The 19,913-nt window shown below is 40.3% G+C and overlaps 1 protein-coding gene across 2 annotated transcripts; it reads left to right on the forward strand.

Annotated features, from left to right (window-relative positions):
* Positions 1–16: 16 nt before the first annotated feature.
* Positions 17–19,660, forward strand: BNIP3L (BCL2 interacting protein 3 like). 2 transcript variants are annotated; one of them, XM_060653220.3, is made up of 6 exons: positions 17–213; positions 7,140–7,323; positions 11,890–11,962; positions 16,744–16,847; positions 16,979–17,128; positions 19,040–19,660. In XM_060653220.3, the coding sequence occupies exons 1-6, from the start codon at positions 114–116 to the stop codon at positions 19,086–19,088; spliced, it is 660 nt and encodes a 219-aa protein (XP_060509203.1). In that variant the 5' UTR covers positions 17–113; the 3' UTR covers positions 19,089–19,660. The 2 variants fall into 2 exon arrangements, with proteins under 2 accessions (XP_060509203.1, XP_060509204.1); XM_060653221.3 differs by lacking the exon at positions 17–213 and adding an exon at positions 6,261–6,387.
* The last annotated feature ends 253 nt before the right edge of the window (positions 19,661–19,913 follow it).

A 19,913-nucleotide genomic window follows, 5' to 3' on the forward strand; every position in this document is an offset into this window, starting at 1 on the left:
GGGGAGGGGCTGCGCAGGCGCAGAAAAGGGGGCGGGGGACTCGGCTTGTTGTGTTGCTGCCCGAACACCAGAGACGGTCCTGCTTCGGCCGCGGGTCTTCCAGCCGCCCGACAATGTCGTCTCATTTAGTAGAACAGCCGCCGCCCCCCCACAACAACAACAACAACTGCGAGGAGGGTGAACAGCCGTTGGCCCCGACAGCCGGCCTCAACAGTGAGTGCTGGGCCGGCGGGCTCGGTGAAGAGGATGGGGGAGGAGGAGCTGCTCTGGCCGCGGCCGCCAGCTCCGCGCGGAGGGCGGGAGGAGAAGGCAGCCCATTGGCCCCGGCTGAGGATGTGCGGGTGACTGACAGCTCCCGTCACCTGTCAGGGCGAGTTGCTCCTGTCTTCCTCTAGCCCTGTCTCCCCTCCCTCCTGGGGTCTTGGGTGGGGAGCTGCTTGGGTTCGCATTCGGGGAGGGCCGATGGGTGGGAGGAGAAGGGGGGCGAGCCGATCCCACCTGTGGTGGGCCCCCGAGCGGAGCCAATCGGGGCGCGGGGGGCGGGCCTTGGGGCGCGGTGAGGGTGGGGTGGGCGGAGCGGGCGGTGGAGGGGACGTGGGCAGGGATGGGGACGTGCAGCGGGGACGCCGGGGGATGGACGCGGGCGGCGGGCCGAGGGGAGGGGGCGGCCGGCAGACGCGTGGGAGGTCAGGTGTGCAGCGGGGCTCGGGCCTGGCCCGGCGGACCTCCCCTCTCTGGGTCGGCCTTCCCCCAAGGCTTGGAATGTGAGCCCCTTGGTTCCCTTCCTTTGTTACCACAGGCTGGCCAGGAAAATTATTTGGCAATTTAGTGGTTACTTGTATCGCGCGTGTTGGGGAGTGGGGGGTGTGAGGAGGCTATGCTACTTTTTTTTTTTTCTGAGATTTTTTTTTTTTTCTTTTAGAGTTGGCCCAAGTGAGTTTTTTGTTTTGTTTTTGAAACGATGGAGTTGTGTGCCCTGAGAACCTCTTGTGACCGGCCTCTTTAAACCCGAGATTGCATAAATCTTGGAGTCTGGGGCAATAAATGTTCAGAAACGGGCTTAAAACCACACTGATGCAGTCGGGCGCTTGGAAGTCCATGTGCAGTATTGAGTTATGAGCAACTACAGTTGCTTATCCAGATATTGCGGTGCTCAGACATCTTGTCCTAAGATTGTTCCTAGCTGTCTTTAAAGCTCAGAGTCTTGGAAAGGTTCTTGCCTAACCTTTCTTTCCACAATTGATCTCATAAAAGAGGTAGTTGGGACAGTTAGCATATGGCCTGATGAAATCATTTAAAAATCATTTGGATGCTTAAATGACACTTCAAGGCATTGCAATCTCTTTCATAAGAGGGAGGTGTTCCAACATGGCCTGAAAATTATTTTAGGGAAAAGAATTCCTGTCCCCGCAAGATGGGGATAGAATTTTCTTATTTTAAGATGTTTTCATTGCTTATTGCTCCTGTTCCATCTTTTGATGGATGAATCTCTGAAAGGTGGAGTTTTTAAAACTTGTAAGTGTCTTATGTTCTGGACTGTAAGATTATATATTATTTCCCACAGTAAGGATTAATTTATGTGTCTTTAAACGTTATTCGTTTCATGTGTTAATGTGCATTTTAAACACTACTTGTTTTTAGCACACTCTTAGAAGCATGGGATTTCAGAATAGGAAGACTTTAGAGGTAACTGCCTCTGTTTACTGGTAAAGGAGCAGGGTGAGAGTAAAAGTGTGTTGTCCAAGTTCACAGCAGGCTAGGACTTAGAGCTGAGATTTCTACTTTCAAATGATCTAGTGCTCCTTTCAGGACACGTCAGTGGCCCAGAATGCCCTGGTTATGTGTGTTTACTATTCTCTCAGTATGTTATCCTGCCTTATGAGCAGAAGTGACCTGCCTAGCCAGCTAGCTCTTTTTGGTGTACTCTTTCTTCATTGTACTCCCTCTTATCCTGCAGCGCTTACGACTTGGCCAGTTGGTTAGTATGCATGCATGATTTCACAGAAAAAAAGACATTTTAGTTTTCCTTTGACCAGCTAGCAAAAACAACAAAGGGGGTTGAGTTGTGTGTGATGGTTTACCTCTGTGTCTGGAAGACCCTATGCGGTATTTGATGTTTTGGGACAGTCCGTTGCTGCTGCGTTCGTATTAGCTCTTAACAGAAGTAGAACTTTCAGTCTGTGTGTGATATCCAAATGGTGCTTTGGGAAATCTGCTAGATAGCAAGTATTTTATTTGGGGTAGGGTGAGCTTTGAAAAGTTACTGAAAAGCTTTTAGGCAGTGCCATATTTAATGACTCCCCTCTTGCCTTTTATTGTTTGTTTTTTCAGTTCATTATACAACAGTGGTTCAAACCAAACAAGAAGTCTTCCTGATTCCTTCAAATGATTTTGGGGCACTGGGCAAAACAACTTATTCAGACATCTAATACCACCCAAATTGTTGATAAGTTGAAGTTCTTTGTTGGGTAAAGTTGCACCACTGTCAAACACAGAAGATGAACTCGTTGTACAGATTATCTGTGGCTTGTGATTTTTATCTTAAGTTCAGGAATCAAAACAGAGTTTTAACAGCAAATTATTGAAATATTTGAAGTAATGAAAGCTTTCTCTGACTTTTTTTTTTTTTTTTTTTTTTTTTTTTTAGTTTACCATTGTAGGGGAACAGTTCACCTTCCTTACAAATTAATGGACAAATATACAGAATACTGGCAAAGTTAAAATGATGTTTTTCCAGTTTCCAGTCTCAGTTCTAGTCTTAAGAATACTGTCAAGTTACTTAATATTTGTATAGGACATTTATGTTATATAATAATTCTTGTTGTTTAATGTAGGAAGTACAGCCTTTTTTTTTTTTTTTTTTCTTTTTAAACATCTTCAACCATGATGCACTTGTTTCCCCAGTATGGCCAGAGAGCTTTTGAGTCTATGGCATGTGAAACTTCACTGCTTCACGATACTATTCTTGAATATATTAGTAACTGGTGTGTAAGTACTCCTTCGTGCAAAATGATTTTTTTTTTTTTTTTTTTAGAAGAATATCAGTGACTGTTCTTGGTCTGCATTCCAGCATCAAGTGCTTGAAATAAAATAAAGGCTTGGAGGAAAGAACATAAGACATGATGAAATGTATCTCTGCTGGTTAGGATGAAAGTTACACATGGGACCTTGGAAAGTTGGGGGGAAAAATGAGAAATACTCTTCCTCCTTCTCTCCCTTCCTGTGCCCTGCAGCTCTCCCACTCCCCTTCTTGCAAGAGGATTGAACTAGTAATTATAAAACTAGAAAGAGTATATACAGCATACAGTCATGAATATAATCACAATTACTGAACCAGCCTTCATGATGTACTAGATTAGAAAATATAGAAGCATGAATCTCTTAGCAGTTCTGAACCTCTTAGCAATTCTCAAAGATTTGAGAAAATATCTCATGTATGGTGTATATGTACAGTCTGGCATAAGAACACTTTTCAGTTTGTAAGTAGACTTAATATAACAGAGAGAGCCTGCCAGTTTTTTGGTTTTTTTTGTTTTTTTTTTTTTAAAGCTTGATTTTTAGGAAGAGAATTCACTGAGATTTTTTTCTACTTTGTATTGCTTGGACAGCACAATCCTCATATCTTGTTTCCTTTCCAAGTAGAAAGGGACTTTATGAGGATTGGTAGAGTTAGAACATCAAGAAATTCTGAAGCTGTAAATCAGGAATGAACGAGGTAATGAAAAGCATGTGTAGTCCATCTATTGAGAAAGACGGGTTTACTTTTTTCCCATTTTACTCAAAAAATAAAGCTGATAGGTAGCCTTTTAATATCTGTATGCATAGGTGTTTCTGCAGTACAGTTTATTTCCATAGATGATATATCTGGAGAATTGTTGAGTTAGGGAAAGTCTACCTTTTTAGGTGTCTTAATGCATATTGTCAAATTACACTCTATTGAAGACCTGATTGTAATAACATCATATTAGAAACAATTTCGGTTATCATTAACCATCGACATTGGATAATGGCTAAAGTATGGTATATCTTTATGAGATGCAAAGCAGTTGTTTAAAAGAATGAGGTAAGGTAATATGCATTGATGGTGAAAGATATCTACAAACTGTTAGGTAAAAAACACTTTTTACAGAAAAATATGTATAGTATGATTCAGTTTTTTTGTAAAGACAAAAGCAAAAAGCACAACTATCGAAAAAGCTCTGGAAGTTTACATTATGAACTTTTTAAAAGTGGTTTTATTTGGGAGTAGAAATAGGAGATTGGGAAGAAAGGTATTTTTACTTTATGTATGTTTATTTTCAAGAAACACATTTTTGCATTAAGAAGTGTTTCTTAAAAGATACAGAGTATAATTACAATATTAGCTAACACATACCATGTACTAATGATTTTCCTTATTTTTCTCAGTACTTTATTCATGTTGTCTTCGTGCACCCCTCTGAGGTAGATATAATTTTTATCCCCATTTTACAGGTGAGAAAACTAGTGAGGGATTAAGTAACCTGTTTGGGGTATAACAGCTGTTAAGTGTTAGAACGGGAGTCTGGCTTCAGTCTGTGCTCTTAACCACGGATATTAATATATGCCCCAAATTTTTGTCTGCCTTAAGTGGAAATGCCTTCAGTTATGCTGGGTGTGAAGCCAGTTACAGAAATCACTTTTACCAAGCTTTTCCAAGTGTGTCTTCTCAAGTTCATAGATTATGATTCCTTACATATTTTTAATGCTGGAAGTAGAACCTAGACATTGGTTTGGAAGTCCTTCAAAAAGGTGAGGTGGGGAAAACCTGATATTGTTACAGCTGGTTTTCTCTTTGATCAGCTACTTGAAGTGAACATTAATTGTATTTTAGGGAAGACTGGCTTCCACAGAGATCCATCGGGAACTCCTGGTTCCTTACTTCTTCTACCAGAGCAGCTCAGGTCTTTTGTTTGTGTTGTTTATACATTAGGCTTCAGTACAAGAAGAACTGATTCTGTTGGTTTAAAGTAAGTTTGAAATTGTAGAAAACAATAGGAGTAGGAAAAAAACTTATCATATACCTCTTTGTTTTTCTGTCTCTCCAGTTAAAATACTTTGCAGAGCTCTAAATTTAGGGATGCTTTTGGCATGTTTCTTCTACACTCCAGAGGCACTCCAAGGATTTAGTTAAATTACCTTTAGTGTTCAGTCTGTCTTAGCTTTGTTAGTCGAATTTGTTAATCCATTTTGAACTCTACCTAGTCTGTCCATTTTTGTTTCTGTATAGAATGAGGTCGCGGGGACGTCCTGCAACCGTGTTGTTTGGCAGTAGAGTCCCAAAGATTTGGTTGTGGTTATTGGGCTGTGACCCCCACTGGGACTGCCGTGGAGGGAAAGGGAGGAAAGGGTAACTTCATTTTTATTCAGCAAACATGGTTCTAAGTACTGGACAAGGACAAACTCGTTTATCTAGCAGATAGCTGAATATCTCCCACTTACTAGGCACTTCACCCGTGTTCCTCTAGTTAATCCTCAGAGCAGCTCTGAGGTAGGGTCTGTGCTTTTATATCTGTTTTGCAAATGAGAATACTGAAGCTGAGAAATACGGGCAGAGAGCAGGCGGTGGAGTCTGATTTCCAGGCAGGTCGCCTTTGAGCTGTTCCTTCATAGAAGGATGATGTGTTCACTTTGGATCTAGAATAGTCCTCACTTCATTAATAGTCCATTTGAGGGTTTGAGCCTGTTTTGGTGATTACTTGTGATTTACTGATGGAAGACTGTTCAGCCACAGAACGCTTAACACTTATGCTGGGAGTTTAGAGAGATGGCCCTACCAGCCTGCTTCATTATATTTTCTAAAACAAAATATGCGGGGCACCTGGGTGACTCAGTCGGTTAAGCGTCCGACTTCGGCTCAGGTCACGATCTCGCGGTTCGTGAGTTCGAGCCCCATGCCGGGCTCTGTGCTGACAGCCTGGAGCCTGTTTCAGATTCTGTGTCTCCCTCTCTCTGCTCCTCCCCCGTTCATGCTCTGTCTCTCTCTGTCTCAAAAATAAGTAAAATAAATTTTAAAAATAAAAAATAAATAAAATAAATAAAAAAATATGCAAAGTATGAAGCAAATCCATCACTATCTCTTTTTGTTGTGAAGTTGGCCTGTTGGCTACTGCTGCCAATTCTTATTAAAATTAAAGCATCTTAATGTGTCGGCAAACTCATGGAGCCAGTAAATATTTTCAAGAGCTGTCCAGATTACCGAGGCCACATCCCCTTTCCCGTGGCTCCACCCCCTTTGACTGTTTGCCTGAGAAAACCTCAGTGTCTCCTGTGCAGATGCACAGTAGTTTCTCCCCTAAAACCAACAAGGCTTAATGAAACCCTAGAAAGTAGGAGCTCGTGGGAGAGAAGAAAAGTCAAGTCCACAAGGTACGGTTAGTACATAGAGAAAGGGAATAGAAAGGGGTGAGGTACAGAGGAAAGGAAGAAACTAATCGGTGGCATGGAGACGAGCTTTTTCAGAATTCTTAGTGTTACCACCTGATTTAATTAAGAGCTGGATGCATTCGTTCATTTTGCACATGTGTACACAAATTGAAACTTACGATTGGAGTTAAGTTCTCTGGGAGCTTCTCAATTGTTTATACTAATTAAGACAGTTGTTGACTTATTTAGATGACTTTCATGAAGTTTCTAAGCCATGTGTTTATTTTATCTGTGGGGAGGGCACAACTAAACAGCTGAAGTAGACTTTGGGGAAAAATATGTGTTACATTAAATACATCTATAACTAAAATATTGAAGATAAGTAGGCTGTCTTGTAATAAAGTAGCCATTTATTTTTTGGAAAGCAATCTCAGAGTTTTCAGAGGAGTGCTTATTGTATATAAACTAAGCTTTAACTAGAGAGAAAATTGGCCGAAAAACACATTTTCTAAGATACTAGTGGTTAGAGTTCCAGCTTCTTCTAAATTGGTTGATTGCATGAGCTACTTCAGGAACAAGAACTATACACATTTTTAGACTTCTGTTGCTCCTTATTTATTGTCTTCAGAGTACTTCTACGTTTGCTTTAAGGCAAGACCGAATTCTTATCGGAATTCACCACATTCGCATCTGTGTGCACATGACAGAGTTTGGTTCTGCTGTGGTTAACTTAAGCTATCTGACTCGTCCAACAGGTTCCTGGGTGGAGCTCCCTATGAACAGCAGCAATGGCAATGATAATGGCAATGGGAAAAATGGGGGGCTAGAACACGTACCTTCCTCATCCTCTATCCACAATGGAGACATGGAAAAGATTCTTTTGGACGCACAACACGAATCAGGACAGAGTAGTTCAAGAGCCAGTTCTCACTGTGACAGGTAAGTGAGATCCATGATTTGGTAGAATTCGGAAAACAGACGGGTTACAAGGTTAATTCCCATTAGAAGAAATAAATTTGCTTTCGTCTTCATTTGACAAAATATGACTCCTGATTTATTGCAGCATGTGAATTTAAATCAGAGAGCTAATTGACAAATAGTTGAGTCCCTAGTGTTTTCCCCTAGATTAAATCAGTTTCTTTACTCAGAGTGTATCATTTTTTGGTATTTATCGGTTTAAAAGTCAAGGGCATAAATGTTTACTTGTAGAATGAATCCAGCTTTTTCCCATTTTCCTTTGTGTCCCTGTTTCAGAGATCACATTCTGCCAGTTACCTCTTCTATGTCTGTCCCCCCTTCTAGCTTGTGAGTCTCCGAAGATCAGGGGTCATGTTTCATCTCCGTGGTACCCTTGATAGTCATGGTGCTGGTGTGTAGTAACACTCCGTAAATGTTTCTGAGTCCTAGGAACTGCAGTTGATGCAAGTTACGGCAGAATTTGCAGGGTGGAAACACTGACCACCGGCTATCAAGATAGTTAATTTGGGAGGCCATTCTGTTTCTTCAGAGGAACTTTTATTTTAGACCTCATATTTCTATATTTAACTCGGGAAAAGTAATTCCACTGATGAAGAACTGCTTATGGTGAAAGAGTAAGGGCACGGTGATTGAGTTGAATGAAACCAAGTTGTTTGTTTGCTTTTCAGTGTAAGCGTCATTTTTTTTTCCCCCGGGGGACGCGGTATTAAATGACATGGTGATCTACCTAACACCTCCTGGTCTGTGACGGCCATACGTTAGCATTACGGGATACTGGATGATGTGGTTAACTAAGAGTTAACTGATATTATCCACGGAGAAAATGCAAACGCACGAGGAAAAGGCTAAGGAAACACTTAAAAATGGGTACTAAAAATAAAAGTGATTATCTCTAAGGGATGGAATTATGGATATTTTTCTTCTTCTGAACATTTTTGTACTTTGTGTAAAATGTATATATAGCACATTTTATATATCAGAAAAAGTTTAAAAGGAGAAACAGGAGTTCAGTCACGTTTGAAGTTCCTGCCTGTCTTATGATCCACCGATGTCACCAAGGTAGCAGAGGACTGGGTTGCTGGCTCTGGCCCACCGCGCACCCCCGCCTCTGCCTCTGTCCCTGTACTTCCCAGGAGCCTCGTTAGAAGCAGAGCAGATGGCTCTTTGCTGAGCAGCTTGCCACTGATTCCAGTAGCAACAGCATTCATCTGTCTTTCAGAATGAAGTTTCTATTACGCTGCATTTATATTATGGGACTCGTTATGCGTTTCTGAAGTTTTCTGCTTGTTCTAGGCTTGTTTCTAAGGCTTTTCTGCATTCAAGTACATGACCCTTGATGATTGGCATCAATGTGTCCCTTAACCTGTTCACTTGCTGTGGTCATTGAGCAGAGAAGAAGTCCCTTGCTTGCTTTTCTGGTCAACTTCTTTCACTTGTGGTTGTAGTTATACTTGTGATTGGACATGAATTTACTTTCTCACGATCATGTTCAAGTTAGGTCTTTAAACATGTGAAGTGAGGCGTGGCGCATGCCTTCGAGCACTTTCCTGTCCCTCAGCTTGTGTGCCTTTACGCGCTGGGTTCCTGGTCATCTTTCAGAGAAGGCCTACAGCTCGAGCTCAGTAATACTCTCCCCTGCTATATAACACATTTTAACATTCAGAAATGTCTTCAAAATTCGGGTCATTTGAATTGCCATGCATCCCTATATTTGAAGTCATTGAGAAGTGTTTCTTATAGATGGAGAAATTCTAGGATTCTTGGATATTAGTCTCAAAGCTAATTTATGTATACAGTGACCCTTGAACAACGTGAGTCTGAACTGCACAGTCATGTGACTGCTTTTCGATACAGTCCAATACTGTAAATGTGTTTTTTTCTTCCTTGTGATTATCTTTAACATGTTTTTCCTCTAGCTTACTTTATTGTAAAAATACACTAGACAATACATATACAGGATATGTGTCAGTTGACTATGTTATCCGTAAGGCTTCTGGTCAAAAGTAGGTTATTAGCGATTAAGTTTTGGGGGAGTCAAAAGTTATACACAGGTTTTTAACTTTGTGGGGTGGCCTCAGCACCCTGTATTGTTCAAGGACCAACCGAACTTGGAATTTAAAAATTATCCCACAGATACATTTTTGTCACTGTGGCGGTTGTAAGAAGATAACCCCCCTGTGTTTTATATCGCGTTTCACCCTATTGCGGGAGTTCTCAGCCTACACACCAGACATGCCTAGGGAGCTTTTAAAAATACCAGTGCACAGACCCCATCCCTAGAGATTCTCATTCCGTTGTGAGGGGTGGGGTAGAGACAGGATATTTTAAAAGCTCCCCAGCTAATTCTATCATGAGCCAGAATTGAAGCTCTAATGCATTTCACATTGTTAGGAGGAGTAAACCGTTGACCAGTGAAACATTGAGTATTTTCCTAAGTGGGATTGGTTCCAACGATAAAGAAGAGCGTAGAAGGAGAGAAGTGCTCCTGTAGGGTTCTTGACTGTGTCATTCTACTGCGTTGACCTGCTTATGGCTATGGAAGGCTCGCCCTTAACTGGATCTCTGGCTGTGAACTCAATGGTGTTGGAGCATAAGGACAGTAAACTGAGGACAAGAGTGCCTCCTGCCTGGTTCCTGTGCTGTAGCCTGAGATTCCTAGTTTAAGACCAAAATTTTCTAAATACACTAAAATGTTTGTGCGGTACAGAATCCGCTTTTCTCTCTTGCCGTCCCTATTTAGGACTCTCTTGTGTCAATGATAATAGTCTGAGGCTCCTAGGCCGAATCAGTCTGACAGATTTCAGGTGAACTTATTTTTGAGTGTGTCTCACCATCATTTCTATATGTTAACATTCTACACGTGCTCTTGGTATCTTGAACAGTTAATATCTAGGCCTTTGAACAAGTCAGGCCTGAGCGTTTTCATCCATACTTCAGTTTAGATTTGGGAGGTGGGGGCGGGGTGTATAGTGGAAAATCTAGTGACCTGTTGTGTTATACTTGATCTTAGCCGAAAGGCCGAGAAGCAACAACCTGCCGTGGTTACACAAGGAATCGCTGACAAAACTAAGAATAGAACTTAGCATGTTGTGTTCATCTATTGTATCAAGATAGTTTGCAGTCACGTGTTTTGTCGAAAAGTTTATCTGTAAATTTTTGTTTTGGGGAATATTGTACTTTTCATTAAAGTTCCATATTCATATATGAGCTTCAGTAATTCACTCTGAGATATCTCAAAGCAAATATTTCTGAAACAAGTAGAATAGTGGTTCTGAAACTCTTTGGTCCCAGTACTCCTTTACAGCCCTAAAAATTATTAGGATCCCCAAAAGTCCTTGGATTATGTGGGTTATATATTTCAACATTTAACTGTATTAGAAATTAAAACAGAAAGTTTCAAAATACGCACTCATTCAACAATAATAAACCCTTTGCATTTCAATGTAAGTAGCTTTTTAAAATGAAAAGCAACTTTTTCATAACCAAAAAAATTAGTGAGAATTAGTAGCATTGTTTTACATTTTTGCAAATCTCTTTAATATCTGGCTTTAATAGAAAACAGCTGGATTCTCCTCTGCTTTTGCACTGGGTCTGTTGTCATAAAACACATCATGTAGCCTTTGGAAAGTTTCACGATACACGGAGTAAGAATGACAGACATGACAGAATAAGAATGACAAAGGCAAATAAATCGTAATAGTATCGCGAGCACAATTTTAAACTTGAAGACCCTTTGAAAGAGTGCCAGAGGAGGTGTTCGAGAAGACATGACCGCAGATTGACCCTGAAGCTGGACTTGGGCAACTGGAGGCTCCCCAGCCCCTCTCCTGACCTTGGAATGTGCCTACCTTCCCAGCTCTCAGAAGCTGCCTGAGGAATACAGCTTTGAGACAGAAATGTGGTATTGAGACTGTTTGAACGGCATATGTGACTAGACCCAGTTAAGGCCTCTGTATGAACTTTTAAGATGTGGCAGGCTGATGGCAATCTGATGTGCTCGACTTACTGTCACCCCAAGACAAACCTCATCTGTAAGTTCCCTCTCTCTTCAAAGCCGTCACCTACCGATGTGGGGTGGCCTGCCTCTTTTGCTCTCCTCGCCCTCCCATTTGGGGGCCGGTTTCAGATTATACCCAGGAAGCTCCTCAGGAGGCTGGGAACCAACTAGGCTCTGAAAACTGCTTTCACATGTTGAGACTTGCTGGTGATGAATTATTTAATGAGGAAAGAGTTTTGAGCAAAAGAATCCCAAACCAGCTTTCTGAATTTGTAGATCATTGTACCTTTATTGGAAAAAGAGTAAAAATAAGGAAATTTATCATTGCAAAGAAATTCATCACCACCACACAAAATTCCAGAACATTTTGGAAACAAGAGTGCTTGATTTCAGAAAAGATAATACTTTTTGATTTGCGGCTTTTTCAAAACCAATTCTACTGTAACTTTCAGTTTTCTAATTTCCAGTGGAGGTTAATTTACTTGGCAAAATGAGAACTAAAATTAATGGCTAAATTCTTTCTCTTCTAGCCCTTCCCCACAAGAAGATGGGCAGATTATGTTTGATGTGGAGATGCACACCAGCAGGGACCATAGCTCTCAGGTGTGTGTGCGTGTGTTCGTTGTTCTGATGTACAGTAAACAATTAGGAAAAATGTGAACCTCTAGATAAGTGTGTTTTGCTAAAATATATTGAAGAATAAGAAGACTTTAAAAAGTACTTGGAAGCTGTTTTAAGTTATTCAGTTTCTGGTTGTATAATTTGGTTAGGATGATACAGCCCTTGTACTTCTCTACAGCTGAGAATTTGGGGTCCTATCACCCTAAAAGAATTGGAAAATTCTTTTTTTTTAATTTTTTTTAAGTGTCTATTTTTGAAGGAGAGAGAGAGAGACAGAGTGTGAGTGGGGGAGGGGCAGAGAGAGAGGGAGACACAGAATCCAAAGCAGGCTCCAGGCCCTGAGCTGTCAGCACAGAGCTCGACACGGGGCTCAAACTCACGGACCGTGAGATCATGACCCGAGCCGAAGTCGGACGCTCAACTGACTGAGCCAGCCAGGTACCCCCAGAATTGGAAAATTCTTATCTATGATGTATCATTCTGTATTCTGGGCTAGTTTCTTGAGTTTATAAATGGAAAACTGAGGAGTTTTATGTAAGGTCACAAAATGAATGAAAAGGAAAGCTGTAGAGCCAGGTATGAAAACTTTTTCTGCATCTGAAATCAAAGCAGTGACTTTTGAAGTGAATACAACAGCTAGAGAGAGAATTCATCTAAATTTTGCAGAGTTCATTAAATTAAAGAAGATAAGAATAGTTCACTAGGAATTGATGTTTTAGTAAAATCAACGGATATAGTATTGAAAGCTTACAAGGGTTTATATTATAAAACTTACGATGAGTAAATACTTGTTGTTCGTGATGTAGAATGTTCATAGCCAGCCCTTAACTTTCACCGAAAAGGGTCAGTGCAAATTCGTGAGGACAGGAACCGTTGTCTTGCTCTCCTGTGTTAGGTGCTTGCAGAGTGTTTGATGGAGGTTTGTTTAAATGGATTCTGACAGAAACTTTGTTTTGTGGGGTTATCACTTTACAATGTCCTAAACCCCTTTGCACTAGAAACATTTTACATGGTATGTTGGATGCACCCAGTATTTTCTGTTTCCGAAGGCTGCACAATTTCTCCCTGCTTTGCCTATATTCTATTTGTGCTGTCCTGAAACCTCGCAGATCTGTGGATTGAATACAAATTTATATTATGATGAGCTTTATCTTATAGAGAAGGTTATAGTAGCAAGGCTCTCACGTAGGAAGCTGTTCTGACTGTAGTTGTTGAATTGCTGGCTTACGTATGTCCGGTTTGCCATGTGGATATGCTATAACTAATGAAGAAGAAAATATATAGTTTCCATGGCAAAGTGGACTAAGGAATCCCAAGACAGAGAAGTGAAATTAATTCTTTGTTGTAGTCTTTCCTGAGGAAGATATCCTCAATCCATTTTGTCTTTCGTACAGACAGATTGAAAATCTAGATTAGCCTTTTCCAGAATGTGTTTCGAGAAACAGTTGCTCAATGGGAAGCTCCATAAAATAATCCTGAAGGCAAGTTAAGTGGAGATAATACAGCCCCTGTGCTCCCTCCCCCTCCCATCCCAGTATTTACAGCACATAGTAGTACCTTAAAGGCTCTGACAACTCCTGCAGTAAAAGAATCTGTTTATTTAAACCAAGTGTTTTCCAAGTTAATTTGATCTTAGACCTCCCTCCCCCTTCACACATACTTCCCCCCACCCCCCCCACCCCCGAATAAGCTCCCTAACCACCTAATGAAACACTTTGATAGGTGCTCTCCTGGTTCATGGAGTGGCAGTGTACAATTAGCCTTCACTGATAATTGAATTCAAATGGAATTCTAGAGCTGACTGCATCCATCCTAGAATTCCAAAGGAATTTGTGAAATTTAGGAAAGATAATGAAAATCTTTTGGCTTCTGTGTCGGATTATGGTCGTATTGCTAGTGTGGTTCCTATTCAGAAACAGGTACCTAAAGGAACATTGAAGTAAGACTTTTAATAAGACATCAGTAGGTATGATTTACTTAAGCTTTCAAAAAGCCTTTTTCATTGCTTTTTTAAAATTGAAGAAACGATCGTTTAAAAATGAGTAACTTTAGGGCTTGGGAGGACACATTTTATATTTGTGAATGAGAAGCAAGTTTAGGATTAGCAAACAGAAGCAGTTACCACAGGACTGTTATGGTACTTGATTTTATTGAACATTTTTATATATGTCTATACGAGGAATGTATGACATTTTCAGCCTTTTCTAGGAGAAAGGAAAGACACTGATAGATATATTCTTGGTGCTAAATTTATTCCTAAAAAAAGTTTTTCCCACTTTCGATGTTCTCAGTCCAGTGAAAGAGGTGATGTTAGCCCTGAGAACAAATGGGGAAAGTGAGACTTTGTCTTCGAGAAGTTACTTATCTAAGATCACAAAGCCAATACACAATAGAGCCAGGATTGAAACCAGGGCTGTCTGGGCCTGCTCCTTCTACTGTAATAAGTCCTTGCAGGGGATTGATTTCAGGAGAGCTCATAAGGTCATGAGAATGAACGAAAACATGCCTGCTAAGTTATGCTGTGAAGAAGCCTAAGGGGTAATGCATTTAAGAAAAGGATCATTCAGACTATACTTTTATGACCATAGTCCTCAAGAGTCTTGTTTTATAGTAGAAAATTGACTGTAAATGGTCTCTTGAAGTCATGATGCAGACTGAAGATGTCCTCCCTTCTCCCTCTTGTAAAACTGTGGTTTATCTGCCCAGGGACCCCACTGTATGCAGTTTAATAGTCACATGTAGAGAACTTGAGTGGCCCAAGGAAGGAAAATGTAAGTGATTTGAAGGTGAGGGACTTCCGCACGAGAACAGGCTAAAATGATGAGAATTTTTTTAGATGTGGGTGTAGAGAGAGGATAATTCAGTTTAAAAGCACAAATCGTATTAATTAGATTAAGTACATTTTTACCATATTCCGGAATTCCAAGGATTAGAAGGTAATTTAAAACCTGAAACTGGCAAATTTAACATGAATAAAAGGGAAGCACACGGTGGTAGTAAAGGAGGATAGCATGAGATTCTTGGTTCTTAAGGTAAGCAGTCTAAACTGATTTGGGCAATTTGTATTTTGTTGTTGTTTATTTGTTTTTTACTAGTAGTCTAAAAACTTTGCTTCACTCAACTGAGAGAAAATGACATCAGCTTCGAAAAAATTAGAGCGTAAAATCTTACCACATTTTCATTCTCTTGGAAAGTAGGAAATACTGATCTGTTCACAAATTTAAATGTAAATCTTCGAGCAGTTTTAAGGAGAGACATGTGAGACCAGAGTTGGAAACTGGAAGCAGAATGTTGTGCAGTGTTGCATATAGCCAGATATTGTGGGTACACAAACTGGTCTCTAAGTAAATTGTAACAGTTTATTGTTTTTGATTTAGGATGTTTTCAGATTTATTTCACAAAGAGCCAACTCATGATTCTGAGTAATCTCAACACCCAGTGGAAAAAGCTTAATCCTAAAGGCTACATTGTGTCATTCAGCGGAATTTGCTAAATCCAGCAGAACTAAATAAGAATGGTACTACCAGAGTAGCAGAAATCCACAGGGATTTTACTTCCGGTTCGATCGTCTCTAGATGCAGGTAGCCCATTTTATTCTGAAACCACCTTACTGGGGCACCTGTTTCAAAAAGAACTAGCCTGTCAGAGAGAATCATGTTGATCTATTAAGTTCTGCATTTCATTGCTGTCTGCGAAAAGAATGAAAGCTTTGGCCAAAGAATGAATCCTATTCAAGCAAAGTAACAAATCAAAATAGTTTGCTCTGAGACCCTTTGGTTTGAGGTCCTAGCATCCATTCTGTAAAGCTGAGTGAACATTGCTGTTCATTTTTAGGAATATCTCCTAAAAATTCCTGTGGCTTCTTTTGCATGTTCTTGGCCTGAAACTATAGCCTATAGTTAGCAAGAGCAAAGACTTCTTTCTCATTTATCTGATGGAAAAATGTCGAATTCTAAGTCAGTAGCAAATAAATGAGTCCAAGAAACTTTTGGTGTAAGTACTTTTGAATAAACCTTGGGAAATGTTTAGTGATTTGTCTAAAAAATAAAACCTAATGCTTATGAGTGGGGGCTGTAGAAGACCGTTTGCCCAGGTTGAAATACTGGCCCCGCCTCTTACTGATTACGGAACCTTAGGCAGTTACTGACTTTATGTCTTCATTTCCTCATCTGTAAAATGGAATGTCAGTAATTCCTGTTTTTGTAGGGTTGTTGCAAGGTAAAGATTAATGCATGTGAAGTGCTTAGAATGATGCTGGTATTTTGATGAATGATTAATAAATATTATTATTTACTTCTTCATCACTTCTCCCACTGATTTCTTCCCTCATCACTTTAATTGGTTTGTATATACATTTGGATATGTTGTCTTTTAGTTTTAATAATGAAAAATTTTAAGTGCGTACAAAAGTGAAAAGAATGTTGCAGTGGGCCTGTGAAGAAACATTGCCCAGATTCAACAGTTATTAATGGTTTCTGCACTGTACCTAGCATGATAGCCCCAAGTGCGCTTTTTTGAGGTTCACATCCTCTGCTTAGATAGAACCGCAGTGAGGCCCGCTCAGGTTCTTTTTAAGATCTCGAATGCTGTGATCTCAGATCATTTTGTCAGCCTGTTTAGAAAGCTGTCACGTTTCTTCCATGAAAATTGCCCAGGCACAACCTTAGGATCTTCATATATTTGCTGTCTAGATTTGTCTTTTGTGGTAGGAAGAATCGGTCTTCCTTTGTTTTTCTTTTTAAAGTTGTAATTCTTCTTTACAGTCAGAAGAAGAGGTTGCAGAAGGAGAGAAGGAAGTTGATGCTTTGAAGAAAAGTGTAGACTGGGTGTCTGACTGGTCCAGTAGACCCGAAAACATTCCACCTAAGTGAGTTCTTGCCCGTGTCTCCTCTGGACACGGGGGAGGTGTGAACTACCAGCGTGCGGCGGACCTACTCATTTCCAAGGTGTTCTCAGCAAGTGCATTTCTGACCCCTTCCTCTGCCTTTCTTTCCCCAGGGAGTTCCACTTCAGACACCCCAAACGCTCCGTTTCCTTAAGCATGAGGAAAAGCGGGGCCATGAAGAAAGGGGGTATCTTCTCCGCAGAATTTCTTAAAGTGTTCATTCCATCTCTCTTCCTCTCTCATGTTTTGGCTTTGGGGCTAGGGTAAGTACTGGTGAACTCCCAGCGTGTTTTCCATTTATTTTACCCTCCTATTTTATTTCCAGATGTAAGAAACATGGTTGAGACCGTTTGTATTGTTCCCCTTTTAATGTTTGAGTGCAGATAGGGTGAGCTTAAAAGAACTGTTGAAGCCGATACGTTATTGGTACATTGGTAAGCATTTTTAATAGCGGAGTTTTGTTTTTCTTATTTGAAAGTAAGTAGTTCGTGTTAGTCCTGTAGTGATCATTTTTAAGTGGGCTCTTCTGTGTCTGATTTTTCCTTTTGGGTTTTGTCGTTTATAAATTATTCAAGATTAGCTAAGCTTTAAAGTAAACTAACCTTTAGTGTATAAATTTGGGGCTGATGTGAACATTTTTTTTCCCCCAGATGGGAAAATACACTCCTTTTATCGTCTCCTTTTAGTTTTATTGAATAGTCTTTGAGTGAAACTGGTAGGTTGGTGGGGGTCCTGTATTTTTCTTCCTGTAGGATTTTCATTGACTCTTCTAAAATTGACCCCACGTTTACCTGTAGCTGATTGATTTTTCAGTCTTTTAAATTCTTTTTTTCTTTTTTTTTTGATCGAACAGTTGAGGAAATCTATTTTTTTGGAGAATTTTAGGAGTTAAACACTAGCTGTTAGTTTCTTTCTTTTTTTAAGGTCTGTTATTCTCTTTAAGCATGTACAAGGAGTCATTTTCTCTATATAATATGCAAAAGAGATATCCCTTATTTTCCCTTTAAGGAGCTCAGCATATGAGAGAGTATTTACAGTCACAAACATGGAAACATATACGTGACTTTCCCATAGACTCCTTTTGTCTTTCTGGGTGCTTGATCTGTTTTTGTGATGGCAAAGACCGTGATGGCAGACAGCGGAATGGAAGGTGTTTGTGCGGAAGGAAGTGTGTGAGTGTCGTTTGGGGTTGCTGTGAGGGCAGACTGGGTAGGACTTTAAATTTCCTTTCAGTATAGGGGCGCGTGGGTGGCCCAGTCTGTTAAGCTTCCGACATCAGCTTGGGTCATGATTTCGCGGTTTGTGAGTTCGAGCCCTGCATCGGGCTCTGTGCTGACAGCTCAGAGCCTGGAACCCACTTTGGATTCTGTGTCTCCATTTCTCTCTGCTCCCCTGCTCACACTCTGCCTCTCTCTCTCTCTTTCAAAAATATAAACATTCAAAAAAAATTTTTTTTTAATTCCCTTTTAGTATTGACTGCAGAGTAGTTCATTTGCCCTCAGGGAGTTGGTTTTTGTACCTTGTGCGGGCTCTTTCTTTCATGAGTCTTCAGATTCTCTCTCTTGCTGGAATAAGTGTGTTATTATCGATGAATGTAGAAAAAAGGATTTGAGAAAGTTGGTTGGTTTTGTTACACTGGGAGGGGTGGGACTAAATTCCTATTTTCCTTAACTTCCTTTCCGCTTACGTTACTTAATGGTAAAATGCTTGCTTGGCATGGGAAAGCAATGTTAGGCCTGATCCTGAAGAGTTAAATGGTTCGTAAGAGCCCACTGTAAGGCACTGGCAGCTTTGTGATTTGGCTCATTACCGTATGTCGTATCTCAAATATCAATAGACCTCTGTCCGCTGTAAGGGAACATCTCAAAGGAAGTTTGTGCTTTGTTCTTTGGGGAATCTGTTCTCTCTGGTTTTACTTTTGTCGGATCGCTGCCCCTGTGCTGTCCAGTCCTGCCTAATGAGTAAACATAATTATATAAAACCAGTTTGGCTGGCTGCTGACTAGTTTTAAGTAAGTCAGCAGTGATTTCAGGATGATAGGGAACTGTGCACTGACACCTTTTAGCCTTCTACGAGAATTGAAACATTTAGTTTTTAAGTACAGTTCAGCCTGTGGAAAGCTGGTATACACCTGTTGAAGCCGATGAAACGTGACACACTCTGTTTCCTTTCAGCATCTATATTGGAAAGCGACTGAGCACACCTTCTGCCAGCACCTACTGAAGGAAAGAAAAGCCCCTGGACAAGCGTGTGACCTGTGAAGTGGTGTATTGTCACAATAGTTTATTTGAACTTGAGACCATTGTAAGCATGACCCAACCTACCACCCTATTTTTACATATCCAAGTTCCAGTAACTCTCAAATCCAGTATTTTATTCAAACTCTGTTGAGGCATTTTACTAACCTCATTCCCTTTTTGGCCTGTAAGACACTTTAGAATTTCCTAACAGAGTTTACTGTTATTTAGAAATTTGCAAGGGCTTCTTTTCCGCAAATGCCACCAGCAGATTATAATTTTGTCAACAATGCTATCGTCTCCTTTTAGTGCTACCAGACTTAGACCTGCATCATTCGTGGTATAAATTTTGCTCTTGCAAGATAACTACCATCTCTCTCTTCAAATGAGATCAGGTTAGCAAATGATATGACAGCTTTGTTGTTTTGTTTTTTTCAAGACAAAGGCAAGCTTCCCTAAGCTTGAATTTATAGTTATTAAAAAAGAAAACAAACAAACAAAAAAAACCAAGACACACAAAAAAAAATATCCTGGGCAATAAAAAATTATTTTAAACAAGCTTTGGAGCCACTTTTTGTCTAAACAGCCTCCTTAATGGCGCCTTTTAATTTGTAGGAGGCCAGCTACATAAACGATGGGTATGACGTAGAATCAGAACTAAAGCACATGAGCGTATTTTAATACTAGGATGTTGTAATGCTGTCTTTTCTATGGTGTAGAATCTCTATTACTCATAAGGAACGTCTCAGGCCTACCTAGAAATAGATGAAATTGCTTTGGGGATTTGTGTGTGTTTGGTATTTTTATGTTT

The sequence above is a fragment of the Panthera onca genome, chromosome B1 (genome assembly GCF_046562875.1).
Source record: "Panthera onca isolate mPanOnc1 chromosome B1, mPanOnc1 haplotype 2, whole genome shotgun sequence".
Classification (NCBI taxonomy): Eukaryota; Metazoa; Chordata; class Mammalia; order Carnivora; family Felidae; genus Panthera; species Panthera onca.